The following is a 14,173-nucleotide window of genomic DNA, read 5'->3' as shown; positions in this document are numbered from 1 at the left end:
ACACGCAATACTTGTTAAATTGAGCAGTCTCTCAAAATTATGATAACTACACTACGCAATTTCGCACTGTTACTCGAGCTGAGGGGAAGCAATAAGTTAATGGAGGCAACACTCCCTAATACACCGGGGAGTGGGTAAAGCCAGCACGCCCTCAATGGGTGACCCCGATGGGATCGGTGTTTACAATTGTTGGGTTTTTTGAGGGCGTTATATGAGGGACATGTCTTTAGCAGGTTGGGAATGCTGAAGTGGGAGGGGGCGGGGAGGTTATGTTTTGTTTACTTTATGCCAAAGTCAGTCGATGCGATGATTATCATGCCATGCTATTGTGACTGTTGTGAGCGCTCCAAAGATGGTAGATTAGCTGCTGATGTCCATTTACAACTCAGAGCACATGGCTGGGTCCACATATAATTGTATCACCTGGAATGTTAGAGGGCTCACTACGCCGCAGAAAATTAGACAGGTGCTGGCGCACTTAGATAGACACCATGTACACCTTGCGTTATTGCAAGAAACGCATCTCACAAACGCGACAAAAGACAGGGTTGCCAGACGCTGGGCGTCATATCGCCTGGCCTCCTCCTACTCCTCATATGCCAGAGGCGTTCTCATACTGGTGAAAAAAGGGGTGGCTTTCACAGCTCTTCGCACATACACAGATCATGAGGGTCGCTGGGTGATGGTGCTGGGAAAATTGGGAAACATGTTGGTGACACTTGGGAATATATATGGACCGGTGGTAGACGACACTACGTCCTACTAGAATATGTACAGAACACTACGTGAGTGGCCCGAGACGGAAATTATATTAGGCGGAGACCTTAACACGTATCTAGATCCCACCACTGACAAATCTAATCCCCAGAGCACTAGAATGGGCCGGGTTGCACAATGCGTGAGGGATGGCATGCTTGAATTTGGCCTGATAGATGCATGGAGACATAGAAACGCGGGGGTACTAGCGGGAACTCACATAACACCGGCGAACAAAGGCTGGTCCCGACTGGATTATTGATTGGTGAGCGAGGGGACACACAATTGGGTCACGAACGTCCACAACCGCCCCAGAACACTATCCGATCATAACCCGGTGGTCCTAACGCTGCAAATTCCACACAAACCATACACGTGGCGATTCAGGGCAGAATCACTCCTCGATCCACTATATGCTGAAACCATCAGGAAGTCAATAGTGCAATACTTTGAGAACAATGTGGGATCAGTAGACAGCCAAGAAATACTGTGGGAGGCTTTCAAGGTCACAATTCGGGGCGCATGCATCAGCACATCTGCGAGGATACTTAAGGACATCAGGGGACGCCTTGCCACAATAGAAGCAAAATTGCGCGAATTGGAAACACGATATGACCGCACGCCATCGACTCCCTTACTTGCTGAAATACGTGAACATATAGATGAATACAACACGCTCGCAGACACGGAGGTGAAATACCTCTCCAAGCGGCAAGTAGCTCGGCGATATGGCGAGGGAGGGAGACCGGGCAGAACATTAGCGGGTCGGTTACAGAGCAAGACCTGCCAGCCTCCAATAGACCACATTGTAGACACCGATGGGCAGTCGCACTACTCTCCCACTGCCGTAGTAGAGCAATTCCGCACTTTTTACTCCGCATTATACACATCCTCGGGATGGATGGATGAGCCAGCCATGGACGTCTACCTTGATGACGTAGCATGTGCGTGGCTGTCGGACATACACCGCAAGTACCTCAGTCTTCCTCTAGATGTCGAAGATGTCACGGACGCCATTAAGACACTTCCAAATGGGAAGGCTCCGGGGCCGGACGGCCTAACAGCAGAATTTTACAAAGCGCATGCAGACATATTAGCTCCCCATCTCCTGGAGATGTATGCCGAGGCATATGACACTGCCCGCTTACCTCTACGTTACGCCAGGCGATGATCATCACGTTATTAAAGAAGGACAAGCCCCCCGACAGCTGTGACTCATACCGTCCTTGGTCCCTTATTAACCTAGATGCCAAAATCCTTGCTAAAATACTTGCCACCAAACTCCAACCCCTAATGCCGCTCCTCGTGCTACCTGATCAGGCTGGGTTTATACCCGACAGATCAACTTCATTAAATCTGCCCACTATTTTTGCCATGCTACATGTCCTGAATCCCAAACTACATGCCGTCGAGGTCCTACTGGACGCGGCGAAGGCGTTTGACTCCATTGAATGGCGATATATGATGCATATACTGAGAAGAATGGGTTTCCCCACAGTGTTCTTACGGTGGATTCAGATCCTCTATACGGAACGGGAAACAGCCGTTATATCGCAACTTTTACAACGCACTTCTATTACAACGCAACTTTTACAACGCTGGATCCATTACATCGCATGCCTTTACAACGCATGACATTACATAGCAGATGCTATTACAACGCATGCCATTACAACGTAAGTATAGGTAAGTATATAATTTTATTTTATATTTTATTTAACATTATTTAATTATTTTATTTAATATTAAAAATAAATAAATATATTGGGTTTGGGTTTTGGGGTACAGGGGTATTTTTAGGTTTCAGGGTTGGGTTTGGGTTTTGGGGTACATGGGTATTTTTAGGTTTCAGGGTTGGGTTTGGGTTTTGGGGTACAGGGGTACAGGGGTATTTTTAGGTTTCAGGGTTGGGTTTGGGTTTTGGGGTACAGGGGTATTTTTAGGTTTCAGGGTTGGGTTTGGGTTTTGGGGTACAGGGGTATTTTTAGGTTTCAGGGTTGGGTTTGGGTTTGGGGTACTGGGGTATTTTTAGGTTTCAGGGTTGGGTTTGGGTTTTGGGGTACAGGGGTATTTTTAGGTTTCAGGGTTGGGTTTGAGTTTTGGGGTACAGGGCTATTTTTAGGTTTCAGGGCTGGGTTTGGGTTTTGGGGTACAGGGGTATTTTTAGGTTTCAGGGTTGGGTTTGGGTTTTGGGGTACAGGGGTATTTTTAGGTTTCAGGGCTGGGTTTGAGTTTTGGGGTACAGGGGTATTTTTAGGTTTCAGGGCTGGGTTTGGGTTTTGGGGAACAGGGGTATTTTTAGGTTTCAGGGTTGGGTTTGGGTTTTGGGGTACAGGGGTATTTTTAGGTTTCAGGGTTGGGTTTGGGTTTTGGGGTACAGGGGTATTTTTAGGTTTCAGGGCTGGGTTTGGGTTTTGGGGTACAGGGGTATTTTTAGGGTTCAGTGCTGGGTTTGGGTTTTGGGGTACAGGGGTATTTTTAGGTTTCAGGGCTGGGTTTGGGTTTTGGGGTACAGGGGTATTTTTAGGGTTCAGGGCTGGGTTTGGGTTTTGGGGTACAGGGGTATTTTTAGGTTTCAGGGCTGGGTTTGGGTTTTGGGGTACAGGGGTATTTTTAGGGTTCAGGGCTGGGTTTGGGTTTTGGGGTACAGGTTTTTTTTAGGGTTTAGTTTTAAAATACAATCTTTTATTTTAATTAAAAAAAATTATTTTAATAATTTTATTATTTATTAAAAATAGTTCTTTATTATTAAAAGTTCTTTTAAAAATAAACTTAAAGTAATATATGTACTAAATAATTATTTAAAAACAATGTAATTTATTTAATTAATTAAATTTAAATTACTTACATTTAAAAAAAAAATAATATACTTACCTATACTTACATTGTAATGGCATGCGTTGTAATAGCATCTGCTATGTAATGTCATGCGTTGTAAAGGCATGCGATGTAATGGATCCTGCGTTGTAAAAAATGCGTTGTAACGGAGTGCGTTGTAATATATCTCGTTGTAACGTCATACATCCATACGGAACCATCTGCTAGGGTCCGAGTAGGCGGGGACACGTCTAAACAATTTGCAGTGAGTAGGGGCACTCGGCAGGAGTGCCCGCTCTCCCCGTTGTTATTCGCCATTGTACTGGAGCCATTGGCTTGTAAAATACGACAGATACATAGAGCGGCGGCCCTGAATTTTAATAATCGCCTAGTGGGGATTTCGATGTATGCGGACGATATGGTCCTGTATGTTCGGGAACCGAGCACACACTTGTCCCTGGTGCTGCGAGAATACGTTAAATTTGGTCTGTTCTCCGGCTTACATATAAACTGGGATAAATCCGTGATCATCCCTTTGACGGAAGTAACAACCCCCCCCCCCAGTTGAGTACCCATTAGTCTGGTCTGTAGACCCGGTCAAGTATTTAGGGGTGTGGATACACAGAGACCCCCAAACAGTGATGACTGAGAATTACGGGGTTGCGTACACGACTCTAGTCACGCAAATTGATAAATGGCAGAGGCTCCCGCTATCACTAGCGGACCGGATTTCCATCCTAAAAATGGTAGTTCTGCCTAAATTCCTTTATCTCCTCAGTAATGTCCCTATCCCGCTCCCTTTGAATTTTTTTAAACTGCTGCAGACACAGCTGTTAAGACTTATATGGGGTGCCAAGCCGCCGAGGATAAGCTGGAAAACCTTATCTTTACCTTATGACAGAGGGGGCTTTAACGCACCGGATTTTTATATATACTACTTGTGCTGTCAGGCGCATTATGCATTCTACTGGTATCAACCGCACAGGTTCACTCCACACGTAGCGGTGGAGGAGGGGGATGCCCACCCTGTCCCCTTGCGCGGCATCTTAACACACAAACACTGTCGCACTCCGAGGGTAGAGATCAACACACTTGACACCACGGTGGCAGCGTGGCAGGCGATTGGCCGCAGAACGCATAAACTTCCCTTATATGCTCCGGCATTACCCATAGAGGAACACGCGGCGCTCTCGGTGGCCAGCGACTGGGGGACGGTCAAAGCGCTTAAGGAAGTAGGCATCACATGCATGAGTGATCTATTCCCAGAGGGTTCATACATCTCGGGGGCTGACCTGGAGTACATCACAAATCCTACACTCCTGTTCCAGTTTACGCGCTACAGGCTAAGGCGCGCAATGAAAGAGCACTACACATGCTTCCCGGACGAACCCGAGACACTGTCCGCACTACAACTGACCATCACCGCGCCCACGAAGCGCAAGCTGGTCACCAAATTATACAAGGCCGTACAGAAAGACACGCCACATAGCTATGTCCCCTGCCTGACGAGGTGGAATACTGACATTGACCCTAACATAACAGAGGAGGAGTGGACGAAAATGTGTTCAATGACGGGACGATTATCGCCCAACAGTAACCTTCGCATCATACACCTCAAATTCCTACACCAGACCTATCACACCCACAGGTTGTGGAAAATCGGACTACGGGCGACAGCCGCCTTCAGGAGGTGTGGTACGGGGGAGGCCGGCTTCATACATATGGCATGGCAATGTCACCGGGTCTTTCAATACTGGGAGAAAGTGTTAAATCTGCTTACCGCTATGACAGGGGTGACATTAAGTAATACTCCAGCACTGTGCTTGCTGAGCCATGGCCCACACCTCAAGGGGATTCTAGGGAGATTTATACAATTGTCCCTCCTCCTGGCGAAGAGACGCACCCTGTTCACATGGGATAGCACACTGTACCCAAAGGCAGACAACTGGCTCAAAGATATGGTGTACTGCCGCGATCAGTTGGAGACATATGCTGAAGGGCTTCCCAGCGCCTCACGGCCAAGAGACATATGGGCCCCATTGAGGGAGTACTTAATGACCCAAGCAGAGATAGACACTGACTGATCATGCTCAGGCTGGATTATTTAATTAACCTCTGACATTGGGCGCACTTTTTATTTATCTAGGACAAGTACTATTGTACTAGGGCGCTATAGAGAAGAGAGTATCCAACAGGACACGCTGATATATCTAGCTAGCATTGAATATCTGGAAGTTCTCGATATACACTGAAATCTGACTGATGGCAATGTTTTTTCTGTTTTTGTTGTTGTTGTTGTCTCGGATGTTTGATTTTGACTGCATGTCAACGACTGGGATACTGTGATAACCTGACAAGCAATGATACATGTTTATTGTATGGTTTCTTTTGCTCAATAAAAACGTTTTTTTAAAAAGTGGCAGTTTGTGGAGTACAGGGTCATAGAGTGGAATAGTGTAGTATGGGGTAGAGTGTCATGAGTGAAATGGAGTGGAGTGGCGTAGAGTGGAGTGGCATAGAGTGAAGTGCCATAGAGTGGAGTGGTGTAGAGTGGTGTAGAGTGGAGTGGCAAAGAGCGCAATGATTGGTGTACAGTGGAGTGGCACAGAGTGAAGTAGAGTGTCATAGAGTGGAGTGTTGTAAAGTGGTGTAGAGTGGAATAGAGTGGAGTGGCATAGAGTGCCTTAGAGTGGAGTAGAATGTTGTGGAGTGGCATGGAGTAGCATTTAGTGGTGTGATGTAGAGTGGAGTTGCCTAGAGTGGAGTAGGGTGGAATGGCATGGAGCGGAGTAGGATGGCATAGAGTGGAGCAGAGTGGGGTAGAGTGAACAGAATAGATTAGAGTGGAGTAAAGTGGCAGTGTTTTGGAGTAGGATACTTTGTGTGATATGTGCTGGCTCAAAGCTGCTGGCTCTGTGTGGTTGTTTAAAAAAAAAAAGATTAAACAAAAATCCTGCTGTCCCTGTTTGTGTGTGAGTGTGTGTGTGGTGTTAACTCTAGATTTGTAAAAACCATAGCCATCTGAAGTGAGATAGTCATCAAAATGAAACAAGCTCATCTGCCTCTAACCGATAAAGAGAAAATAAGTGAGAGTGACAAAGACATCAACCAATGATAATTAATGATTATGCTCTAAACACTTTTTAGGTTTCTATAAGATTCAATAGACTGTCAAGAGGCAGCGCATGGACACTGCCTCAGGTGAGACCTAAAATAGTGAAAGAATCGAAGACATACAGAAGTAGGTGGTCTGAGCGGATAACTGGTGAGTAGGGGGCTCTGGTCAGAACCCCTTGTCACTGGTTATGGCTGACTAGGGGAATAATACCTATGCATAGTGGCTATTACTTCCCCATAGAAACCAACTGGGGACGTCGTGTGTGAGCATGAGGTTCTGAACATCTGAGCCGCCTAGAATTTTTGCTTCTTGAACACCTGATTTTTGAGCTTTTGCTGTGAGAGAGCCTCATAAGCTGTGACTCACCCACAGTAAACTCATGATAAATGGACTCAATGTGCATTTCACCTGTATCCGCCTTGTGAGATAAGGACACTGCGCTGAAGCCCTGGGCACTGGACTGATTACATGTGGACATGTGTGCACACATGTGTGCATCCGTGTAAGGGTTGCTTAGCCATCAATGCAATCAAATTCATGAATTTTGACTGACATAAGGCTAAAAAAAATGTGCCTTTTGGAAATACGATTTTAATTCATTTCTGGTTGCTTTGACAGTTAAAATCGTTTGGATGCTGGTTATGTGTTCACAGTTCTGCCTTCAGGTATTTAGACTTTGTTGTTCCTGGGTGTGGATTTTATTACATTTTCACTTATCTTTCATACTTGGCACTTTCGGAGCCTTAATCTTGGACGTTGGTTCTGTCTTTATGTTTGTCTCTATTGTCACTTCTGGACATTTGTTGACATGGAGTCGGGAAATTGGTGCTCTTTAGCCACTTGCTTTTGAGCCTTATGTCAGTTAAAATTCATGAATGTGATTGCATTGATTTCCATTACAATGATTGATTTACTTGTTACAGATTCCCCTGATGAAGGGCTACCGTCAATAGCCCAAAATGTTTAGGGAACTTTGAAGCTTGTTTCTGCATGCTGAATTTAAGCTGCATCATTTAGTTCACTTTGGATTCGATCTGCCAGGACTCTTGAATAAAAAACGCAGATCTAAAATTGTCTTTAGTTTTGGAGAACATTTTCTGAACTTTTTGGATTCTACATACACTGTTTTTGATCACTGTGCAACTGCTGTATTATAATATATATGCATCATTGATGCTATTATGATTGCGGTTGAACACTATTATGTGAACTTGGAGAGAAGCACTGACTGAGTACGTTCCTCAAGAAATGACTCAACCCAGCTGGACGCCATCACCTTAAGACGGCCTTCCTGACACGGTTGATCTGGGTACCATGATCAACCGTGTCAAATGCCGCTGACAGATCCAGCAGCACCAAGGCCTGGAGAGAGCCCTTATTGGCTTCCTTTTCATAGTGTGTCCAGTACGGTGAGTATTACTGCCTCGGTAGAATGGGCTGGGGGAAACCCCGCTTGGTTAGGATCATGATAGTCCGACTGCTCAATGAAGGTGCAAACACATTTGGCCACTTGAGATTCCAATATTTTGGCCAAATAAGGGAGCCAGAAAATAGGCCAATAGTTAGTTAAGATCCCAGGGTCCCACCAGTTGTTTTTTTTAGCAGGGGGACAACTGTTGCTTCCTTGAAAGCTCTTGTGACACAGACCTGTGCAAAGGTCATTATGAGATGCTCTCAGTCAGGGTTATGTGTCACTATGGCAGGTGTTCCCATTATAAATGCTTGTTGAAATAATGGGGCAGGCCGCCACGGCGGTGGTGCCAGTGGAAAGGACCCTCATTCCAGGTTATGGTCAACCCGTTGTATTTGGGGAAAGATGATCTTCATACATGTGAGTGGTGGTACAAGACCCCCCGTGGGAGGGGAGGGAAAGTTTCCGCAATGTCAAGAAGTATTTCCACCGGCTTATGTATATTTGTAAATTGATGAGTATTGTGTGTATAATAAATGTACTCTTCCTTTTTATAAAGAAAAGTTCAGACGGGACAATCAATTATGGTGTGTTATTTCTGCGTACCTGTAAATGGCGATTCCTAGCTCACACGTACTCCCTTGAGTAAGCCTTAGACTGCTCTGCAACGCCACCCTCTGAGGCTTCAAGCGCTACAATAGGGTGTTTAATCCCAGTAGAGGACAAATGTAGACTTATTATTTGAGCAGGTCTCACAACTAATGCCTCGTTTTCCAACAATAATAGAATAGTATTCACTAATAGTATAAATGGGGAGAAAATAAGGAATGTAAAGTCACTGCTAATGACCCCCTGAATGACGTCCGTGACTCTAAGGACAACAGTGAAGGGGAAGATATGCAAGGTTGCCAAGAGGCAACAATCTTCAAGCAGTCATTGCTTTTTATTGAGTTTCATGCTGTGATTTTTACATGCATGAGTATTATGCTAGAAGGAAAATTTCAAGTAGCTTTTTGTTTGTGTGTAAATATTCTTAAATGTGCCTGGCATCCATCTTAATATTTGACAAATACATTGGAACACTGGCATAGTGACCATGACATGAAGTGCATTTGACACTATCCTTAGAATTCGTCTTTTGAGCAACATAAGACCTGAGAGCTTTACTATACAAGAATCTAATCATTCTGTCCTGCATACCTAAAGCCTTGTATTTCAACCATCTTTTTTTTGTTGATTTATGTTCATTGAAATGCTTCAGCCCTAAGAAAAGGTGTTGCCGTGGCACCGTCCTTGCCAGGCTAGTACATTGAAAAACAAAATATTTACAGATGTGTTGTGCTGTCTAGAGAGTTAAGTTGGGCTGTAGAACTGCCCTCTCTTTTATCGCTAGTCCACGGATGAGGTGCCCTGCACACTCACTGGAATATCTCAGCAGAGCAAGCGAAACACACTCTGCCCATAATACACATCCATGAACAGCACCTCTCCTGCAAGTGGACCTTTGTGCCTCCCTCCTCCCCAAGAGAGGTCATGCCAAGTACCCTCAGTCCTGACCACAGCAGGCTTCGCTGTGAGCAGGCTCACGCTGTATTTAAAAGTTTTTCATTAACTGAAGCCTCCATTGAAAAGCAGAATTTGCTGAAAACAGAAAGCCTTAGTGCTGGGTGAATCTGAGAGTTGCTGAAAGTACACAGGGTCCATTAAGGCCCTGTTTACCTTTTTAGGTATTGTCTCTGCTTTTGCATTCTGTCAGTCAAGGGGCGCAAGAACAGTGCCAGGGGTCGCAATGGACAGGCTAGGGGTCGCAAGTGCGACCCCAGAGACTTCTAAATGATGTCAATGAGTAAGGGGAGGTAGACAACCCTGAGGCCCAATATTATTTTCAATGGGTTATCCCAATTACACCCACCACTGCATCGTTACCAGGAGTTCGTCCCAGGTCTTGTCATGTCACTTTCAGTGAACAGAGTTTGACATGGGTAGACATGCATCAGATTTCTCCTTCTAACTAAATAATCCAGAAATTCCCCAGAGAGCCTCGTCTCCATCCTGTGCATCATTCAGTTGAGCTGCATTTGCTGATTGATGAAAGATTAAGCTGTCACGTGTTGCACACTTGGCATACACATCTGTAAATGATGTCCCGGAATCTTAAACAACTCTCAAAGGAGTGCCAGGTATGTCAGGTGCAGGAAAGGTGCCTGGTGTTCTGGGTGTGTGCTTGCCACACGTAGAAAGTCAGCTGTACTATACAACTGCAGTGCCAGTGAAGTGATGTACTGTTGCCGCAGTAGCTGCTGCACGCAACTCCACTGGCAGGGCTCTGAGATGCCAGCTATGATGCCACCGGGGCTCTGGAGTGACCCTTGACATGGGCAGTGGGACATGGAAGGAACTGTGGTTGACGTTACTACCAGTTTGAGTTCCCTAGTTATGTCCAGGATCACATGTGCAGAGAAGCACTCGCTCGTCATCGCCTATATGTCAGCGATCCCTCATCGTACACATCTTTGTTTGTGTGCCCTCTTTCTCCTCAGCTGTTTGTTTCTGATAGTGGCGAACAGTGCCACTGAGCCTGCAGCCTGTAGCTGGCAGGACAGAATATGGAGTTGAATGGTTTCCGCTGAGGAAGTGATGATCTTTAGGACATAAGTTTGAGTCCACAAAGGGGGACACTAACATCTATCGTTCAGAGGTGGGTTAACGGAGGTCGATTAAATCAGGTTATTATAACAATTGGCAATTACAGCACTGTGGCAGAAGCATTGTATGAAGTACTATGTAACAAAATACGTTTTTAATAATAAGATTGTGGAAGTTATGATTGTGGGCACCACAAGTGTGTGATTGGTCATTGGTACATCCACTGGCACTGGGGTGTGGAATAGCACAGGTGGTCTTCCTCACCTCACCTGCCCTATCTCCTGGATTTTGTGTGTATATGTGGTTTTCTTTCTCCTGGCAGGGGGCACCATTTTGCATCCTGAAGTGGATGTTAGGTTTCTAGACCTTTTTGTAGTTGCTAGGCTGGGCAGGCATGCTGTTGTCCAGCAGATTACCAGATGTATTTTCGCATGACTAGTCACTTCTAAAAATTTTATGACAGTGCTACATATTTCTGTCACGTGTTTTCTTCCCAAATCATTGGAAGTGTGCGATTTCTTTTCATCTCACTTTCTCGTTGCTCATAGTGTATTGGTATTGTTGCTTTGTGTGAAAAGCACTGCATTCAGTGCTAATTGTGTGTATCCTTTGCAGCTACAGTGAGTAGCCAGTGTGCGGTGTTTGCCTGTAAGTGTAGCTTTGAGCCAGCTGGACTGGGAGTACTACTTGTTTCCGTTTGAAAGGTTTCCAGGCTGGGTGGGTGTGCCACTGGATGTGTGCGGTGGTGTTGAACTGACCTCCTGTGCCTCTACTACATTTTCCATATGCGGCCGTGCCCATATTTTCCATGCCCCTAGTAAACCTCCACATCTGCACTTAGGTAATACATTGTGAAAGTGCAATATTACACATTCAGGGAGACATATTATGCATAAATAATACTCCAAATAGGGATTGTGAATTAAAAATAGTATTTCTCAAGTACATTACAGACGTAGGCCATTAATAAATTTAGACACAAACTTGATTGCTTTGTGCATCAGGCACAACATCTGATTCGGGTAAAGTAAACAAAGAAGCAGCAGACATTTAAGTCCAGGCGGAAATCTGAGCACAGAAAAATATCAGTAAAATAACAACACGTGAAATGAGCCACAAAAAATGAGTCAGTATAAGCAGAGTAGCAAGGAAATGGCAGGTAAGCTAAAACAACGAGTATGGAAATTACAATAAAACAAACATAGATAATGTGCAAAAACAGTGACCGCCTAAAACCCGACTAGTTTCAGAAAATACAGAGTTCAAGAACAGAAAACCAACAAACATGAGATATTAGTTTAGAAACAGGACATGGAAATAGGTTGAGAAAGAGTAAACTGGGAAAAATTGCTCAAAAATGGAAAACATGGCTGAGAGGAGGCATCTCCCGACTAGACCGGAAATGTTTGTCCACTTGCGCCTTTCCAGATCTACACCATGTCAGGAAAGCCACGGGAGGCCGCAGAGTTTTCAACTTCTCCTGGCCCACAGGATGAATGACATGTTTCCTGTTCCTAGGGGAGGGTCACAGAGAGGGCAGAGGCTGTCTAGGACCCTGTTCCCGGGGTAGGTCACAGAGAGGTCAGAGGGGATTAGGTGCCTTGTATCATGTCAGACATTAATGACTCCATATGGTGTGGAGCTTGTGGAAGGGAATGTATTCAATAGAAGTCCATGGAGAAGCAGAGGTGGACCTCACCTGATCATCCCCAGTATCGGATTCCAGCACAGTGATGCCCAGCTCAAGTACAGGAGGGCAGGGTAGCCACTCACCATCTACATGAATACATGTAGATTTGCCCTTCATGGATGTTCTCAAGATCTGACATGTATCTGGATCTTTAGATATAAGAATCTCTTACTCAATCTCATATGTCTCAATGAACCAGAAAGGGCAGGTGCTACCGAAGAAAGCTAATGGCTGAAATAAGAAAAGGGGATGAAACGAAAGAGAGGCTTAGAAATCAAAAGGACAAGTTAAAGAAGATAATAAGAAGGTGCCACAAAGAAATGACAACCAGTGAGGAGATGCACTGGAGATGTGGACCAAGATGGACCTTCATTACACTAACAGGGTACTAGAAGCTGCTGTGAAAGAGGAGCTGAGTTAATGAAGGTAAAGAAAAAGCGAACAAATAGATACTCCGCGATACCACTCACATTGGACGACCAGCTGCAGTGCATTGGACTTGGTGGAAGAGACATTGTTTGCAGCTTTGCAGATGTAACCACCAGAATCTGAAGACTTAAGGCTTGGAAAATGTATTTTTGAGCCTCGGCTCCCATGATATATTTCATCATCCTTATACCATTTGTATTCAGTAGCAGCAGGGTTACTCTGACGTACAGTACAGGTGACTTCAGCAGTGTCTCCCTCTTTAAGGATTAGCGATGGGCTTGGGTCGATGTTTACACCCCTTGGAGCATCTAAAGATAACGTATAAAATTTCATGAAATTGAGACTCAACTTGCACATGTGACTTTAAACTGGTCTTCATCAATTTTTTTTTTTTTTTTTTTGTTCTTATATAGCGCTCGAATCACCCGGAGGCATCTCGGCGCTTGCCTTGGGAACCCGTCCTGGCTTTTCCCTGTGAGATAGCCCCTACAGGGCATCCCCAAGGTGAAAGCCAGGCATCCCGCCGCAGGGGGCCGTTGGGGAGATTAAGCAAGCTTAATGCCCAGAGTTGCAGAGTGAGAACCCATGATTAGGGCAGGCACCGGAGCGAGAATTATCAAGTCCGTGGACATTTGAGCTCAAGACCCTGCCGCGTCGGGAATTGAACCCTGGTCCCGGGTCTGACCTCTGCTCCAGGGTCTGCCTGCTCTAACCAGTGAGCCACACTTCTCCACCTAACCAGTGAGCCACACTTCTCCAATGGTATACATTTTTTTTGGAATGACTGAAATGATTCCATTACTAGCACACAAGTCTCCTACCAAAGCAGTGTTACTCATTGTACCATTTGGAGCCATTTGAACCTATTATCCCATTTCGGAATTTGGGTTTGAATTCGAGCCACTTGCAGTCACATTCTGTAAGAGTGTGTGTAGGTAAGTGGGTGCGCGCTTATCTGTGTTGGCCTCAATGTACCTAATTTTGGAAAGTTATGTAATTTCCCATACTAACCTTTATAAAGCTGTAACTTTTGTGTAGATTTTCAAGCATACCTCTCTTGTAATAAACCTATGCCATGCAGGTTGCTTCACTGCCACACAATGGGGCCACAACTCACCCTGGAAAAAGGCTGAAGAATGCCCATCTTCCCAGACTCACCCAGATGGGTAGGCGCCATATGTTGAGGCCCAAACTTGTGCTCACTACTTCCCGGCCTGTGACACCCCTGGATGCTGAGGCCACTCCCAACTAACAGAACCTTGGGACACTGGCACCCCCTGGGACCCATCCGCATGATACTCTGATG

The 14,173-nt window shown here is 45.3% G+C and overlaps 1 protein-coding gene across 1 annotated transcript in view; it reads right to left on the bottom strand.

Annotated features, from left to right (window-relative positions):
- The window catches only part of LOC144767653 (B-cell receptor CD22-like), a 324,333-nt gene that overhangs the window by 85,503 nt on the left and 224,657 nt on the right, over nt 1-14,173 (bottom strand). The window contains exon 8 of the mRNA XM_078651050.1: nt 12,909-13,175. Coding sequence (XP_078507176.1) covers nt 12,909-13,175 — 267 coding nt within the window. The remainder of the gene's footprint in view (nt 1-12,908; nt 13,176-14,173) is intronic.

Source organism: Lissotriton helveticus, chromosome 7, assembly GCF_964261635.1.
Source record: "Lissotriton helveticus chromosome 7, aLisHel1.1, whole genome shotgun sequence".
NCBI classification, from domain to species: domain Eukaryota; kingdom Metazoa; phylum Chordata; class Amphibia; order Caudata; family Salamandridae; genus Lissotriton; species Lissotriton helveticus.
This window is presented reverse-complemented; position numbering and strand designations above follow the sequence as displayed.